An 18,839-nucleotide genomic window follows, 5' to 3' on the forward strand; every position below is an offset into this window, starting at 1 on the left:
TTTGCTCTTCAACACTTTAAAAAGGTCTTGTGTAGCAGATTTGCCTAATGCAATGCATCGTTTGATTTCTTGACTGCTGTTTCTGTGAGTGTTGATAGTTGATCTAAGAAGAATGAAGTCCTTGACAACTTCAATCTTTCCTTCATTGATAAGAATGTTGTTTATTCATCCAGGGGTGAGGATTTTTGTTTTCCTTACATTGAGATGTAATCCATACTAAAGGCTGTGCTCTTTGATCTTCATCAGTAAATATTTTAAGTCCTCTTCACTTTCAGCAAGCAAGGTTGTATCATCTGTATATCGCAGGCTGTTAATGTTGTTTGATCCATAGTGACCCTATATAGGGTTTCCAAGGAGTGGCTGGTGAGCTTGAATTGCCAAACTTGAGATCAAAGCAACTTTGTAGTCCAACACATTAACCCACCACAACACACCAGGACTCCAATGTTAAAATGTTCTTAAGTACTGTGGAGTCAGTTTCAACTCATAGTGACCCTGCACAGAGTTTCCAAAGCTGCAAATCTTTAGGGGAGCAGAAAGCCTCATCTTTCTCCCGCGGAACAGCTGATAGTTTTGAACTATAGAATCTATTTATCAAAGTGTAGCCCATCATCACAATGATATTAGGTGCATGCTTGAATGCAGATTCCTCAGCCACCATGATCTACTGAATCCATTCTCTAGTGGTAGACTTCAGGGATATGCAAGGGAAAAGAGTTCCCTCAGTGACTGTTTGCCTATGGAGTATGGGCAGCAGAATAAAAGGAGTTCTGGTAGCGTAGTGGTTACGAATTGGGCTGCAAACCGCAAGGTCAGCAGTTCAAAACTATCAGCTGCTCCCTGGGAGAAAGATGAGGCTTTCTGCTCCCGTAAAGATTTACAGCCTCAGAAACCCTGTACAGGGTCACTATGGGTCAGAACCAACTCGACGGCACTTAACAATAATAACAACCCACTCCTCAGAGATGCCTTCATCCTAATTCCTGTGGCTATTTACCTTACATGTGGATATTTACCTTACATGGAATAAAGAACTTTGCAGATGTGATTAAATTAAGAATCTTGAGATGGGGAGCTTATTCAGGATTATCTGAGTGAGCCAGAACTCATCACATTGTGAGAAGTAATTTTTGTTCCTGTAGTCCATCTTCAGAACTAAGGGAAGTCATGGGTGTAGCAGGCTAGCATAACAAAAGCTCAGTGTAGGGGAAGAACTAGTTTAACCAGCTAGGAACTTTAAAATAAGAATATACCCATCAAGGAAATAGGGGAAGTTTATGGGGAAAGGGATAAATTAACTTTAAATGAGAATGCCCCCAGTAAGGAGTAGTAGGTGACCTTGGGAGGAGATTGTAAACTCCTTGTTGGTAAGTGCCATCCAGTTGATTCTGACTAATAGCAACCCTGTTTAGGGTTTCCAAGGAGCAGCTGGTGAGCTTGAACTTCAGACCTTGCAGCTCAAACAGCTTTGCAGCCTGGCACATTAACCCACAGCACCACACCAGGACTCCGTAAAATCCTTTTTGTTGTTTTTGTTATGTGCCATGGAGTCGGGGTTTCTAAGGCTGTAAATCTTTACAGGAGCAGAAAGCCTCATCTTTCTCCTGCAGAACAGCTGGTAGTTTCGGACTGCTGACTTTACGGTTCACAGCCTTATTCATAACCACTATGGTACCAGAGCTCCTTCCATAAACTCCTTGTTGTTGTTGTTAAGTGCCGTCAAGTTGATTCCTACCTATAGCAACCCTGTATAGGGTTTCCAAGGAACAGCTAGTGAACTTGAACCACCAACCTTGCAATTCAAACAACTTTGCAGTCTGATGCATTAGCCCACGATGCCACACCAGGACAAAGGGTATTTTTAAGACAGAGAAATAAAACTCATCTGCCCATATCTACTGGGTTGGGAGCCTGAATTTGCAAACTCTTATAAAGAAAACCTCTCTTGCTAAAATGTGTACAGATTGGGTTACTTGTCCACAGTGTGGACAGTGTGTCTCACAACATGGATTCTTAAAAGTGGACAACATATTCCAGCTATTGTCAGAGGAAGATATGTGCATTCATTTCCTAGGGTGACCATAACAAAGTATCACCTATTGGGAGGCTAAGGGTAAGTTCTTATTGTTTCACATGGGGGGTATAACTAATCTTCCATTACAGGAACAGAGGACCCTAGGACCATCAAAAGGGAAGAGTATGAGTGGAGTGTGGGATCCTAACTAGATTAGTGGGGACACCAGAGACAAAAGTAGAGATGATGTCATGGAGAGATAGAGCAGCTGAAGACTCTAGACCCGTGGAATGAGAAAGGTTGTGTGTTTGCTGGCTTGTAAAATGTGCTGTTTGGTTGTTTAAACAATTATATATTTTCTGTGTGTGTTTTGTGTACATCAAATAAAGGGGGAGGGTTGTTGTTGTTGTTGTTATGTGCCGTGGAGTCGGTTCCTATTCATAGCGACCCTGTACAGGGTTTCCGAGGCTGTAAATCTTTACGGGAGCAGAAAGCCTCATCTTTCTCTCGCGGAACAGCTGGTAGTTTCGAACTGCTGGCCTTGCGGTTTGCAGCCCGATTCGTAACTACTACACTACCAGAGCTCTATAAGGGGGGGTGCGGGGGGAGTAATAGAAGTAAATATTATTAACCCATGGTACATGGAGGGGATTGTAATAATTGCAATGAAATAAACTATGATTGGTTGAGTGTAAAACTGATGATGTTTCCTGTAAACTATCACTCAACTCATATGAAAGTTTTTTTAAAAAAAAAAGAAAAAAGAAAGAAAGAAAAGAATTTATCATTTCACAATTTCACAGATCTGGAAGCTAGAAGTTCAAAATCAAGGAGTTAGCAGGGCCATGATCTCTGAAGGCTCTGGGAAAGATCTACCCTTGCCTCTTCCTATCTTTTGGGAGTTCTTGGAAACCCATGCCATTCCTTGGCTTACAGAGATCACGCCAACCCTTGCTTCTGTCTTCACATAACCATTTTGCATTTGGTTCTCTGTATCTCTTTTTAATAAGGACACCAGTAGTATTATTTTGGAATCCTGGTGTGGCACTATTAGGGTCAGCACCAGACTGCTATCCACAAATTGGTGGTTCAAATCCTCCAGCGGATCCTCAGAAACTCAATACAGGGTCACTATGAGTCAGAACTGACCTGACAGCACATAGCAAAAATATTATTTTAGAGCCCATTCTAGTTCAGCATGAGCTCATGCTAACTTAATTTGCAACAGCAACAATTCTCTCTCTAAATAAGTTTACATTCACAAGTGCCTTTAATGTTTCCTTTTAGGGAGATACACAATTAAACCATCACAATATGACTATGGAATAAGGGTTGTTGTTGTTAAGTGCCGTTGAGTCAATTCTGACCCACAATGACCCTGTATAGGGTTTCCAAGGAACAGCTGGTGAGCTTGAACCACCGACCTTGCGATTTAAATGACTTTACATTCTGACACATTAGCCCACAGAGCCACCCAACGTGTTAACACTGCTGACTGAAAATTACAGAAGGACCCAGGAGCCAAGGAATACAGCAGCAGAAAAATGTAGGGAAGTGGATTCTTCCCTAGAACCTTCAGTAAGAAATGTAGTCACCGTGACTGATGCCCATGTTAGGATTCTGACTAAGAGAACTGTACGATAATATATTTGTGTTGTTTTAAGTACTAGAATTTGTTACAGCAGTAAAAAGATCTACAGTATCAATAAAACACTAATACCTGGGAGTTATATTCTGGTTGACTAGCCTCAGGACTGGATAGTGGAAGAACTCTCCCTAGTTTAACTCAGACAAAGCAGCCATAGGATCTTATAAAAGGCATCAATCAACTGAATGGTGACAATAATAGCTGTGTCAACTAATTCTCAAAGCCTTTGAGAAGACAATCTCTGGAAAAGTTAAAAAACAGAAAACATTTTTTCAAAATAAATAATATTTGTACAACATCATTATCATCTACACTCTCTCTTCACTTACTGACATGGTTAGGTTCCAAAGACCAAGTCATTAGGCAAAAATTGGCATTATATGAAAATAAAATAACCAGATCACAAAACGGAGACTGGCTACATAATGACCTAACTGCCCAGCCACTGAGACCCATGACTTAGCTGACTCATAACCATCCAGCCAGCATTACTCTTGCCTCACATCTTGATGTTCATTACTGCCAGACGTATGTCATTGATTTGAAAATTAGAGTATAGATTTTTTACTATTGTCCTGATTGTGAAATGTTGGTTATCAAGCCAGCTAAAAAGTGAGGAGAGTTGTACCAAAAGTGGGGGGAAGTAGTTAATCTGACAGTCCAGGAACAGAGGACCCTAGGACCATCAAGAGAGAAGGGCATGAGTGGAATGTGGGACCCTATCCAGAGAAGCAACGACATGAGAGATGGAGGCAGAGATGATGACATGGAGAGAGGGAGCAGCTGAGGACTCTAGACTCATGGAAAGAGAAAGGCTGTGTGCTGGCAGCCAGGAGACAGGCTTGCAGAATGTGCCCTTTGATTGTTTAAATTTTTATGTATTTCTGAATATTTTTGTGTGCATCTCCCTCCACCAAAAAAAAAAGAACAGAAAAAACAAACAGAGGGAATAGAAGCAAATACTGTTGAATGATGATGCACCAAGGAGATTGTAATCATTGCAATGAAATGATGAGTGTAAAACCAATGTTCTCCCATGTAAACTATTACTCAATTCACAACAAAACCAACAACAACAACAAAAAGTGAAGAGAGGATGTACTTCACATGAGAAAATAGACTTGAAGGAGGCTGGAATTCCTTGTGTGGCGCTGTGAGATAAAGCACTGGATTGCAAGTTCAGTTTGAATCACAAGGTCGATAGTTCAAACAAACTAGCTGCTGCTTGGAAACCCTATACACGATTGTTGTCGTGAGTCAAAACTGACTCGACAGCACGTAACAACAACAACAACAAGTGGCTTCAACAGTCCCGATGTGGCTCTGTAGAATAAGCATAAGATTGCTAACCATAAGATCGGCAGTTCAAACTCATCATTCACTCTTGGAAATTCCATACTAGATGAGTCTGAACCAACTCAATGGCACATAGCAGTAAGTGGTTTCAATAGAGTTAATTTCCCATTATAAGATAAAAAATGCACAAAATCTATTTCATTCTAGTGACATTTGTACTGGAGACTGTGGTGGAACAAGTTTTGCTAGGACTTATTCCCTGAAACAATTGGTTTTAGTAGACACATGTTAAATGAAGAGAATAAATCAAATCAGTGCACAGAGAATGCAGCATATTTAGGGTAATGTTGGTCTACTAAGTAAAACCTTGTAGCTTTTGAAACACATTCACTGCTGCTATTTATGGTTCTGGAGTCCTGGGGTGGTGCTATGGGGTAATGCACTGGACTGCAAAGTCAGATTCAACAGCAAGGTTGACAGTTTAAACTCACCAGATGCTCCTCGGAAAACCTATACAGAGTTGCTATGGGTCAGAACTGACTCAATGGCACTTAACAACAACAACATTTATGGTTCTGAAAGTAGTACCATGTGGTAAGTAAGACCACATAAACTCTGGAGTCAGACAGATATGGGCTAAAGCCTAGCTTTAAAATTCACCAACTGGCAACCAATGGGCAAGCTACCTAAATGTCCAATGTTTCAGTTTCCTCAGCTGTAAAAGTGGATAGTATAATAACTCCTCATTCACTGTGTTATAAAACTTAAAAAGCCAGTGTTGGGAAGGTGCTTACACACAATGGTCTTGAGGAAGACAATGGAAATGTTAGTTGTTTGCTGTTGCTATTTTATTACTATGCATATACTATGTAATAACCACCATGTTATCTGTCTTTACCATAAATAGGAAGGAGGCCAGGTAGGGTAGTGGATTATGAGCTGGGCTGTTGTTGTTGTTAAGTGCCGTGGAGTCAGTTCTGACTTATAGCAACCCTGCATAGGGTTTCCAAGGAGTAGCTGGTGAGCTTGAACCACCAAACTTTTGGGGCAAACTGACCTTGCAGTCCAGTGCGTTAACCCACAGTCTGCCCCAGGACTCCTAGCTGCAAAGCTAACAGTTGGACTATACCAGTTGCTTTGTGGGAGAAAGATGAGGCTTTCTGCTTCCATAAAGACTTACAGCCTTAAAAACTCTAAACAGGGTCAAAAACCCCAAACAGGAACCAAGTCAGTGGTACATACCACCACCACCATAAATAGGGGTGGAGGAAGTGAGCCAGCCCTGAGACTCAAAATCAGATTCCGCTGACTCCATGACCAGCATTTTCACAATAGCTTGGCTTTACCTACCTCTTAACTCTTGGTATTCCCCAGAGGAAATGGGAATAAGAACAGAGGAGCCTTTTCTTCCCATCTGCTTCAGTGGTCCCTTTCTGGAATTCCCCAAATACTGCCTGTCCCCAGGCTCCACCCCATATCCATTACCTGGATCACACCACCTCCTTCTCCAGCACTCTCAGCCAAGAAAGTCTCCGGCAGCTCCAGCATCTTCCCGAGCCAGTCCATCATCACCGTCTCCAGCTCTGTGCACGCTGGGCTTGCAGCCTGTCATGGGAGGAGCAATGGAGTGAGCCCGGAAGCAGCTGCTCTAAGCATCTTGTTAGCTGGTGGTAAAGATGTGCCTCTTTTCCTCACTTGGAGAACTGAGGGAACAACCTTCCCAGATCCCATTTCAATCACAAGAAAGTAAGGCTAAAACAATATTTGATAGAGGAAACGGGGATAAATTGCTACAATTTGATGAATTTGACCTATACTTAAGGAGATAGTAACTCTAAATACCAACAGAGAGGGAAGGAGTCTTCACATCAAGTATCAATGCTATACCCACTGTACACAGGGTAGATAGAGATAGGCAACTTAGACACTGGCTACCTAAAATGAAGGGGGATAAAGGCGTGAAGTGACTGGCTTACAAGGTTTCAAGAGGGAGTTTAGTTTAAAAGTGTGTGAGTGGTGGGGGCGAGGGAAAGAGTTCCCACTGAATAATTTTCATCTTGTCTAGATGAGTATGGCTGAAAGAGATGGGATAAGAGTCTTATGATTCAATAGTAATTGTTATCATGACTAATTGCAACTGTCACAATAGTAAAGGTAGATGTTTTGTAGAAAAATTGGGGCATAGTTAATCTTACAGTCCAGAAACAAAGGACCCTAGGACCATCAAGGGAGAAGAACATGAGTGGAATGCAAGACTTTATCCAGAGAAGCAGCAATACCAGAGATGGAGACAGAGACAGGGTCATGGAGAGAGGGAGCAGCTGAGGATTCTAGATTCATAGAAAGAGAGGGACTAAAGCTGGTGGTCAGGAGGCAGACTTGCAGAATGTGTCCTTTGGTGGTGTAAATTATTATATATGCCTGAGTGTTTTAAAAAGAAAAAAGAGCTAAAGTGAATAGAAAGAAATACTGTTCATTGATGGTACATGGAGGGGATTATAATCATTGTCATGAAACAAGGTGTATGATTTATTGAATGCAAAACTGATGATCTGTCCTGTAAACTTTCACTCAATTCACAATAAAAACTTTACAAAAAGAAAGAAAGTGAGACTTTAGGCTGTGCCTGCTTTTGCAAGACTGAATCAGACCCTCATTGCCAACATTCTCCTCAATGTCTCCTCATGGGTCACATGATGTGAGAAACAAATGGCCCTGAAGGCCTTGCCCTCCTCCCACTCTGCTCCCCACCACAGTTTTAATCTTCCACTGAACCCAGATTAAAATCAGCAATCTCAGATGCTACTCAAATGCCTGAAATAAGATTCAACGAAGTGCAACTTGACTAAGCGTCATGTTAGTTTGGAAGGAACATGGAGATCACCATAATAAAGCTTTACTCACCTGTGCCTCATTACTTGAGTATAGTCTGTCTGCTTACATATTCATTGGTTAATTTATAGAAGCATCTAGAAAGGCTTATTGGTAGACACATGAATGAAATGAATACTAGACTGACAGCTGAAGAAGCTGTGCTCTGAGAGTCCCTGTGCCTGTGCCTGTGCCTGTGCCTGTGCCTGTGCCTGTGCCTGTGCCTGTGCCTGGCAAGCACTGGAGAATCTTGCTCCATGATCACACCCATTGTACATGGGAGGTGACAAGTTGGCCATGGATTCATCCAAACATGAAGGAACTCAGTGGAGCCCCATGTAAGGGGCCTGTTGTGGTGTTAGGGGGTGCTCTGATGCTTGGAAGTATATGCAGGCTTTGTGATGCATTTCTGGTAAGAACTGAGTCAGAGAATGTTTTCCCTAATAATCAGGCTACACTGTTGTACCCTTCCCAATCAGCCCAGTGCCGGGTAGAGGGAAAAGCACACTGGTATCAGGCAATACGGGCTTAGAGACAGGAAAGCACTCTTCCAAGAATATGAATATTCCCAGAAAGAAGACAAGACTGGAATTGCAGTTTGATATCATATCATCCTGACCACGGAAAATAGTTTGCAGGTCACTTCATTGTGTTGTGGGACCTCACATGCTGCTATGATGCAGAAAGCTATGTCATTGGTATCCCAAATACCAGCAGGGTGACCTGTGTTAGAAGGGCTTCATGGAGCTTCCAGGCTAAAACAGACTAGGAAGAACAAGGCACTCCACTGCTGAGGGATTAGCCACTGACAACCCTATGAATAGTTGTTCTTGTTAAGTGCCATCGAGTTGGTTCCGACCCATAGCGACCCTGTACAAGGTTTCCGAGGGTGTAAATCTTTACGGGAGTAGAACGCCTCATCTTTCTCCCGCGGAGCTGCTGGTAGTTTCGAACTGCTGACCTTCAGGTTCACAGCCCGATTCGTAACCACTACACTACCAGAGCTCCTTATATTATCTGATAAAGCAGCAGAAGATGAGCCCTCAGGTTGGAAGGTACTCAAAATACAACGGGGAAGAGTTTCTTTCTCAAAGCAGTGTAAAACTTGAATGACATAGATAAAGCAAAGCTTTTGGGACCTGCATTTGCTGATGAGACACAACTCAAAATGAGAAGAAACAACTTCATTAAGAGTTGGAACGTAGAATGTATAAAGCATAAATCTAGGAAAATTGGAAGTCATCAAAAATAACTGGAATGCATAGAGATCAGTATCCTGGGCATTAATGTGCTGAAATGAACTAGTATTGGTTGTTTTGAATTAGACAGTCATGGTGCTGTGGGTTAATGCACTAGACTGCAAAGTCGGCTTGACTCCATTTTTACCAGGAATGCATCGCAAACTCACCAGCTGCTCCTTGGAAGCTCTATACAGGATCGCTATGAGTCAGAACTGACTCAATGGCACTTGACAATGACAACAACAAACTGAAGAAGAATGGAGTCATATTCATTGTTAAAAATCACATTTCAAGATCTATTCTAAACTACAACATTGACAGTATTAAGAAAATATCCACAGGCTTAAAAGACAGACCAGTGAATACAACTATTCGTCAAATTAATGTCAACCACTAATGCTAAAGATAAGGAAACTAAAGACTTTTTATCAATTTCTAGAGTTTGAAATAGATCAAACATGCCATCAAGATGCATTGATAGTTACTGGTGATTGGAATGCAAAAATAAGAAACAAAGAAGGGGCATCAGTTGGAAAATATGGCCTTGGTGACAGAAACGATGACTCTAGAGATTGCATTATAGAATTTTGCAAGACCAATGACTTATTCTTTGTAAATACCTTTATTCAATAACACAAACTGTGGCTATTGATATGTACTTCACTGAGGGAAAACACAAGAATGAAATCAACTACTTCTGTGGGTAGTGACAATTGAGAAGCTCAGAATCATCACTCAGAACAAGACCAGGGGCTAATGTGCAACAGACCATCAATTGCTCATAAGCAAGTTCAGGCTGAAGCAGAAGAAAATGAAAACAAGTCCACAAGAGCCAAAATATGACCTTGAGTATATTCCATTTGAATTTAAGACAATCTCAAGAATAGATTTGAACATTGAACACTAAACACTGAAGATCAGAAGATTGTGGGATGACATAAAAATTATCATACATGAAGAAACAAAAAAGATCATTAAAAAGAAAGAAATGTTGTCAAGGCTCTGAAACTTGCTCTTGAATGTACAATAGCTAAAGTAAAAGAATGGAATAATAAAGTAAAAAAGCTGAACAGAAAATATCAAAGGGCAGTTCGAAAAGACAAAGTAGCATATTATAATTTTCGAAAACCAAAAGGGAAAGAACATGCTTAGCATTTCTCATGCTGTCAGAACTGAAGAAAAATCCAAACCACGAATAGCAATATCACAGAATTCTGTGGCAAAATATTGAAAATTCAGGAAGCTTCAAAAGAAGATGGAAGGAATGCATAGAATCACTGTACCAAAAACGAATTGATGGACATTCAACTATCTCAGGAGGTAACATATGATCAAGAACTCATAGCATTAAAGGAAGAAGTCCAAGCTGCACTGAAGGCATTGGCAATAAACAAGGCTCCAGAAATTAGTGAAATACCAATGGAAATCTTTCAATAAACTGATGCAGAAATAGCAGTGCTCATTCATCCATGCCAAGGACTTTGGAAGACAACTACCTAACCAATTTACTAGAGGAGATCTTTATTTGTCTCCATTTCAAAGAAGGTGATCCAGAAAAAAAAATTGCAGAAATTATCAAACAATATCATTAATATCACATGCAAGTAAAATTCTCAGAAAATAACTCAAAAGCAATTGCAGTAGTACATTGACAGGGAACTGTCTGAAATTCAAGCAGGATTCCAAAGAGGACATAGAACAAGGAACATCATTGCTGATATCAGTTGGTTCTTGACCAAAAGCAGTGAATACCAGAAAAATGTTGACTTGTGCTTTTTTGACTATGCAAAGACATTTGACTGTGTGGATCATAACAATCTATGAATAATATTGGGAAGAATGAGAATTCCAGGACACGTTACACTCATGCAGAACTTGTACATCCACCAAGAGGCAGCTGTTCTGTGTTAGAGCTTAAATTTTAAAGCACTTGGTTTGTGGAAGGCTGTGGTTTACAGTGGGATCCCCTTTCCCCCAGGCTAAATGAATCCTTTTCTCTTTGCAACAATGGTCCTCCTGTCCACAGGGGATGCTGGGAGCTGCTCATGTCCTGTGAGTAGCTGGGGGAAAAAATGCTACATCCCCTTGGCAGGTCCCCCACCACTGCCAGTGCCCAACTCCCCTACCCGCCTGGGTCACCCAGAACTCACCCAAGAGAAGCCGATGCAGCCGATGGCCCCACACAGCATGTCTGCAAGCATAGCTGGGTATGAACTGGCCGTGGGGAAGTAGGCGAAGAAGTGTGGGCTGTGCCAGTGGGTCACCTGCCCGAAAGATGAGTCGGTTACTCAGTACCGCTGAAAAAGGGATTCTGCTACCCTTTGTGCGTGCCCCTAATCACTGGTTTGGTGACTACACATCCAACTTTTCATTCATCCTAATATCACCTGTTCAGTCACTCTTTAAATCAACTCTCTGACTCCCTTTTTTGTTTGATGTATTTGTGGACTAAGAAGTAAACTTTATATCCCCAACATGAAGTGTAAGTTCCTGATTATTTGCCATAAATAGAAAGTAACTATAAACCCTGGAGACTCCATCTCTTTGGTTTTAAAAAAACTTCCTTTAAAGGCCTCTTCAGCCAGGTTCCAAACTCGTTTTTGAATAACAGTTTTACTGAATTTATTATTTTGGCTCACAGTTCTTTTCTTTAAGCATTTTAAATATATTATCCCATTGCTTTCTTGTCTGCGAGATTTCTGCAGGGAAGTTAATATTTAATCTTATCGGGGACCCCTTGTATATGGTACTGCACTTTACTTAACGCTGCTGTCAAATTTGCATTTTGTGCTTGGTTCTCAGGAATGTTTATGGCCGCCTAGGTGACTTTCTTTTAGAATTTATTCTATGGGAAGATCACTGAACTTCTTGGATGTGAAATTTCCTGTCTTTTGTGATGTTTGGGAAGTATTTTAAAAATCATTCTGGACCTTTCTTTCTTCTCTTCCTGGAACTTCCTTAATTAATAAAATAATCATTGTTATCTATCCCACATAACCACAACCCTTAGACTTTGTACATTGTTCTTTTAACCTTTTGTCTGTTTCTGTCTCAGACTGAGCCTTTTCAAAGACCCTGTCTTTGAGTTTGCAATCATTTCAGTTCTATTTCTGAGACCTTCCAAAATGTTACTCATTTCTATTATTTTACTATTAAGTTCCAATGTTTCTGAATTTTTTAAGATTTCACTTTATTGAAATTCTTATTTTGTTCTTGTATTGTTTTGCTTACTTCCCTTAGCTGGTTTTATGTTTGTTTCCTTTGATCTCTTGAATATACTTAATAGTTATACTTGGAAATCATTATTGAGTAATTCTACCAACTGCTGTCCCCTAGTTCAGGTTATTTTCATTTTCTGTTTCTTTATATGCATTGTAAGTGTCTGTTGTCTCCATGACATGAAGTTTTACTGATTGATTTATGTAATTATTTACATATGTTTATTTTTGCTTTGAAACAGCAGGAGACTAGCTTCTTCCCTTCTCATTAGATTGTCCTTCTTCCTTGTTACTACTTCCTGGGATTCTCAGGGACACGTGTCTAAGCCATACACATGTCCAAGCTGCATTGTCCCAGGTGAATTTGGTCAGGTGTCTTGGCCCACACTATGTCAACCTCACCTCTTTGTTTCTGGTTTGTCTTTTCCTGTACTTTGTTCTGTGTTGCACCCTGGGTACGCCGCTAGACAACTACTAGGTGATCCCTAGGATCTTTTCTGTTATGCTAGAAGGAATAGAAGTGGAGGCTATCTTGATATTTTCCCCAGGAAATTTGTCTTTGGAATCCCCAGTTGTATTGGTGTACTTCCTGCACTGAGCTGGGAGCAGGGCTCACCTGTGGTGTCAAGTCAAGAGTGAATCAGTCAAGGCACTTCCAGTGTGGGCATAGGATGGTGTTTGGCAGGCATACCTCAAGGGGTAGGTCAAGTCAGACAGAAGTCACTTGTGTAATGTTCCTGTCTTGAGCACCTGAAAGAGGTTCCTGCCTCAGGCGAGGTGGTTACCAGTGGGGAGTTTGGCCATTGGGTGCCTTCTATCATAGATAGCTGGATTCACTCCTGGTGAATGACTTGGTAGGTAAGTTCCCACTGCTTCCAATAGACAGACTTCCCAGATGATGGGCAATAATGGGACCAATTCCCAATGATTTCCCTTTGCTGGAGTCTCCCAGGATGTTGTTGTTAAGTGCTATTGAATCAGTTCCTATTCACAGCAACTCTGTATTAGCTTTCTGAGGCATGCCTGGTGGCATTAAACCACACACCTGCAGTTAGCAGCCCAGTGCTTATCTTACAGCACAACCCCAGGAGCAGAAACAAACACCATTGAGTTTTCTTGGTGCCCTTCCCCACTGGCACTCATTCTAGCCTTCATGATATTTTCCTGGGAATTCCTGAAGTTTGATCTGTACCATTCTACCTGGGTATACTCCCCTGAGGTTCTTGGGACCTAACATTGTACTATGCCCCAACACACTCTCTCCCAGACCTGCCCAGTCTCAGTAAGTGCCTATGCCACTGTCTCCTTCTATGTTCCAATGCTCCCTCCCTGTGTCCCTTATTGGGATGCCTTTGCCACCATCTCAAGATGGTCACCTTGAACTGGCTGGTGAGTTGGATGACAATGGTCTACTAAACTCGGCTTTTCCACTATGTGTATCTCATTTCCCCTTGTTTCAGCATTGCCTTTGATTCTCCACACCTTCTGTTACTATCCAGTGTACCAAGATCTTGGATTGCATTGATTCTTTGCTGTTTCCTTCTGGTATTGCTGCAGGGAATATGAGAGTGCAACCAGCTATGCCACCATCTTGCCTTCTGTTCATCCTTTGACTCAGTAAATACTTGTTCTGTGCCAGGCATTGGGAATAGCCCTGGGGAGATAGGCATGTGAGAGATCACCCTTCACTTGGGACAGGGCACAGAGTGTACCAGGCCTAGGAGAGGAGGGAACAAAAAGAGGCAGCATCCATCTGAGTTAACGGAAGTCCAGGGAAGGTAACTTGAAGTATAGAAAGACTTTTCCAGACACTGATCATTAGGAAGTAGTGTGTGTGTGTGGTGAAGAGCAAGGATGTTATATCAGAAAGACCTGGGACTCGATCCTGCTATCTCTTTAGCAACAGTGATGCAAGTTGGCTTCTCCTTTAAACCAGTTTTCTCATCTGTCAAAATGAGATAAAATCTTATGAGGTTATTATAAGCATGAAATGAGAGTGCCTATAATACTTAATATTTAAAAGAGTACTTGAAGTCTTCAGTAAACTGCAACTGTTCCCATCAGCCACCAGAGAAAAGGCAGACACAAATGCCCATGTGGGCAGCATTGACAGAAGATCTGGAGAGGTAGGTCCTTAGAGTGTGTGATGCTGAGATCTAATTACCAATGACTTGAAGTAACTCAGTGCTCACAGGGAGCCCCTGAGAATTTTTGAGTATGGAAGTGAGAGATTCATACTCATCTTATAGATACACCACATGGGGGAGTGTTGCAGACTGGGGGAAGTGGGAGAGAAGGCAGCCAGGAGGACTCTGAGAAGGGAGCTGAGGTCTGAGCTCAAGCCCCCAAGCTAGAAATCAGGAGGAGGGTTAGGGAGGAAGAAGTCATAGGCCTGCTGAGATTTGGGAGAAAGAAAGGAAGGAGGAGGAAGGTGATGGGTGTTCCCAGGGCCTCAGAGGCCCCTTCCCCGCAGACCTGAACCCCTGCCACTTAGTGAGCTGTCTGTGATTTTACCACAGGCCTCTCAGTCAACTCTCTTCAATCCCAGTCTCTGCTGGAGAAGACAAAGTTTAGCCTCAGATGGTGTACATTAAAATTTCCTGCATAGCTCTAGCACTTCTGCACAAGCGGCTCAGGGAGGAAGTGAGTAGAGGATCCAACCAACATCTGCAACACAGATTCTGGGCGCCAAGTAGAGGAGTCCAACCCCACCATCTCACCCATCTCCTAACCACCTCTGCCTTGGTGTATTTCCACAATATTTATAAAAGATCAGGCATCTTGGGCTTCACTCAGAGCTCTCCTGGGAGGATAAAATCTGAGCAGTGGCTTTGGAAGAGACAACTTGATATTTAAAAACTGAGGCCCTGGGACCTTACTCAGACCATCTTCCCTCTCAAGTAGGACTTGTTGAGCCCCAATCCTTCCTGCTCTGAATGTCCTATGCTTGTTCTCACAGACCTTACCAATCATGGATATGTGTCCTGCTGTCAAGGCAATAATCCAATTCACCTAATGCTGGAACTTTTCACATTGCTAGGCAAAACGGAATGAACTGCCTTTGATGGCAGGTCTGATCATCCTTATAAATGGGTTTGGCCTACAAATCAGGTCATGCTAGCAGGTCCACAGAGCCACTCAGAGTACACACTCTGGATATGCTTTTAGGGGAATTCCTTGACAAAGAAAATCCTACTGTGGAAGCATAAAGCCATTAGGAAGCTTCCTGTTTGCTCCAAGGATGACGCCCCATCGTGTTTGTCTGCTGTACGTCTCTGCACATCATGTGAGATCATGTCAAAGACCAGTCTCTGGGGAGAGCTAGTACCAATCACATCACCCATTCTCAAATTTAAGAAATAAAATATGTCTTCAGTATATGATATTTAGCCATCCTGGGGTGGCACTGTAGGATAAGCACTGGTCTGCTAATCACAAGGCCAGTAGTTCAAATCCACCAGCCGCCCATTGGAAACCCTATACAGGATTGGTATGAGTCAAATTCGACTCCATCCCACTTCACAACAACAACAATAACAACAAGGAGCCCTGGTGGCACAGTGGTTAAATTTCTGTGTTGTTTATCAAATGGTCAGCAGTTCAAACCCACCAGTCACTGCACGGGAGAAAGATGTAGCAGCCCGCTTCAGTAAAGATGACAGGTTTGGAACCTCTGTCAGGTAGTTGTGCTGTGTCCTATAGGGTTGCTAAGAGTCAAGGTTTGAGTTTTATTTTGTTTTGTTTAAGCAGGAACTCTAAGTATATGTATTATTTTGAGTCAATAATTTACTTTGAAACATACAATCAGTGGCTGGTTTCCTCTGACCATCACATCGTGATTCATTGTGTTTTCTTGCGGGTGGAGGTGGTCTCAGCAGTTAGAGGAGAGGATACCCACGGTCCTGGGAATCCAAACCATCTGGGTTAGAGTGCTGGTATCATTTACTGGCTGTGTGATGTTAGGAGAGTCATTTAACCTCTCTGAGTCTCAAACTCCACCCCACGTGAAATAGAAATCATAACAATTCTCCCCAACAGGATTGTTGTGAGCATTTTATAAGATCATCAATACAGACTGCTTAATTCCTTGTTGTTGTTGTTGTTGTTGTTGTTGTTAAATGCTCTGGTGTGGCACTGTGGATTAATGCACCAGACTGCAAAGTCTCTTTGAACCATAAGATCAGTGGTTCAAACTCACTAGTTGTTCTTCAGAAACCCTCTGCAGGGTTTCTGTAGGTCGGAACCGACTCAACAGTGCTCCACAACAATACCAGGTGGTAAATAATGTCAGCCCTGCCCTTCTCCGACCTCTGCTGTAGCCTTTTTCCTTTTCCTCCCAGGTACAGACTTACCCCTGGCATGATGATCTTCTCAACATCATTCATGATGGCCTCAAAGGTTTCTGGCTCCTGGGGGGCAGTAGCAGGGATCAGGGGGCGCAGATAACCAGGCTCTACATCCGGATAGACCTGACGTTTCTCGATGCCTTCCATGTAGTCAGCCACATAGTCCACCATCTCTTTGCCTTTTTTGCGGAACTCACTTGCATTCATGGTAAACTACACACACAAAAAAGAAAGTACTTAGCAAAGAGTATCACATCTGCCCTGGAGTGGGACAATTCCAAGCAAGCTGACTGTTAGGGCCACCTAAGATCCTGGAGACCCCTGGAGTGCCAAGCCAGGACACATGTCTTCCACATTTGGATGATGTGGAAAGGACACTGCATTTATAGACCACAGCAAAATGCTTCTTCTGTTATTTATCAGGTCTTCACTTGAGGACAATAATGCCTTTGATTCATTTTCCTCATCTCTACCACCCTTCTGTCCAAGGAGCTCTGGTAGCGTAGTGGTTACGAATCGGGCTGCGAACCTCAAGGTCAGCAGTTCGAGACTACCAGCTGTTCTGCGGGAGGAAGATGAGGTTTTCTGCTCCTGTAAGGAGCTCTGGTAGCGTAGTGGTTACGAATCGGGCTGCGAACCTCAAGGTCAGCAGTTCGAGACTACCAGCTGTTCTGCGGGAGGAAGATGAGGTTTTCTGCTCCTGTAAAGATTTATAGCCTCAGAAACCCTATACAGGGTCGCTGTGAGCTGGAACCGACTACAAGGCACATAACAACAGCAACAACAACAACAACATCTCCCTTCTGTCCCGTTTGCCATACTGTAGGTGCTTTCATATCACTACGATGTTGGAAGCTACTCCACTGGTATTTCAAATACCAGCAGGGGGTCCTGAATCCAGGCTAACACAGACTAGGATGATAGGGCCAGTGATATACTTTAGAAAATTAGTCAACTCAAAAACACTATGGGGGAGAGGACTTCCAGTGCTTCCCTGATCAGGCAGCTCAGGTAGGGCAGTCTCGGGGAAAAGGGGCAGAATCACACAAAGGAAACCTCTGTCTAGCAGACAGACAGCTTTTGAACAAACATAAGATCTTATATTTCAACATTCTGAACTCGTTTTTTTAAAAGATCAAATTGCTGAAGAATTACAGGCAATTTGAGCTTTTGCCTGCCTGCACGTGGCTCCCACTTCCGCGCCCGCGCCAGCAAGTGCCTCTGCCCCCTGCAGACCTTGGAATGCAGGGCTAGAGCAACCCCACTTAGAAGGCTGCATTTCCAGAGAAAAGGAAGCATAAACTAACAAAGCCGAACAAATAGAGAGGGATATCGGTGTGGATATCAGGAAATTCGGGGTACCCACGGTACAGAGAGCTTGAGAGAGGCATTTTTTACATCATCAAATACAGACACAACCTCCCTGCAGCCACCACCCCCAGCCCTCTACTGCCCCGGCCCAGACCAGCCCTCTGCCAAGCTGCTGAGGCTCAGGAACACCCAAGGCCCAAACACTCCCACTGAGGCCAAGGCCTGCCCTGAGGTCCAAACCGCCCACAGACTGGTCACAAAGGCCCAGGCCCAACAAAGGCCCAAATTGCCTACCCGCCTCTAGGCCCAGGCAGTCCACAGCCCGGTCGCCACTGAGATCCAGGGCCCCCAAGACCCAACCCACCACATAGCCAGGTCACTGAGGCCCAGGGCCCTTGAGGCCCAACCTGCTGCATAGGCCGATCACCAAGGGCCAATGACCCTGAGACCCAACCCACCCTCAGCCCAGTCCCCGAGGTACAGGCCTCCCAAGACACAATCTGCCCAACCTGCCCACTGAGGCCCAAGCCGCCCGATGCCCAGCTGCTGATACCCAGGCCCCCTGAGGCCCAAACCACCCACCCAAGGCCCAACCCTCCTGCAACCCGGTCACTGATGCCTAGGCTCCCAAAGGCCCAAACCGCCCGCCCTAGGCTCACCCCACCTGCCCGAGGACTAAACGGCCTGCCGCTGAGGCCCAGGCCCAACTGAGGTCCAAAAAAGTTACTCTGAGTTAAGCAATAAGGAGAGTGAAAAGGGAAGACCACATCCTGATCACATCTTCCTGAAGGTAATCAGGAAACATAAAAAATTACCAAAACACATACTTAATTAATTATTAGGGCCACAGATAAACATTAAACATGTCCAAGAAGCAAAAGCAGATGACTATAT

The 18,839-nt window shown here is 43.1% G+C and overlaps 1 protein-coding gene across 5 annotated transcripts in view; it reads right to left on the reverse strand.

Annotated features, from left to right (window-relative positions):
• DDC (dopa decarboxylase (aromatic L-amino acid decarboxylase)) overlaps window positions 1–16,841 on the reverse strand; it is a 112,732-nt gene extending 95,891 nt beyond the window's left edge. For 3 of the 5 annotated variants that reach the window (XM_006875285.1, XM_006875283.1, XM_006875281.1), the window contains exons 1-3: window positions 16,641–16,841; window positions 11,221–11,334; window positions 6,444–6,563 (exon numbers count right to left, since the gene is read on the reverse strand). In XM_006875285.1, the coding sequence (XP_006875347.1) occupies window positions 6,444–6,563; window positions 11,221–11,334; window positions 16,641–16,841 (435 nt within the window). The remainder of the gene's footprint in view (window positions 1–6,443; window positions 6,564–11,220; window positions 11,335–16,640) is intronic. The other 2 variants (XM_006875282.1, XM_006875284.1) reach the window with 2 other exon arrangements.
• Between the last annotated feature and the right edge of the window lie 1,998 nt (window positions 16,842–18,839).

This window comes from Chrysochloris asiatica, unplaced genomic scaffold (assembly GCF_000296735.1).
Source record: "Chrysochloris asiatica unplaced genomic scaffold, ChrAsi1.0 scaffold00317, whole genome shotgun sequence".
NCBI lineage: Eukaryota > Metazoa > Chordata > Mammalia > Afrosoricida > Chrysochloridae > Chrysochloris > Chrysochloris asiatica.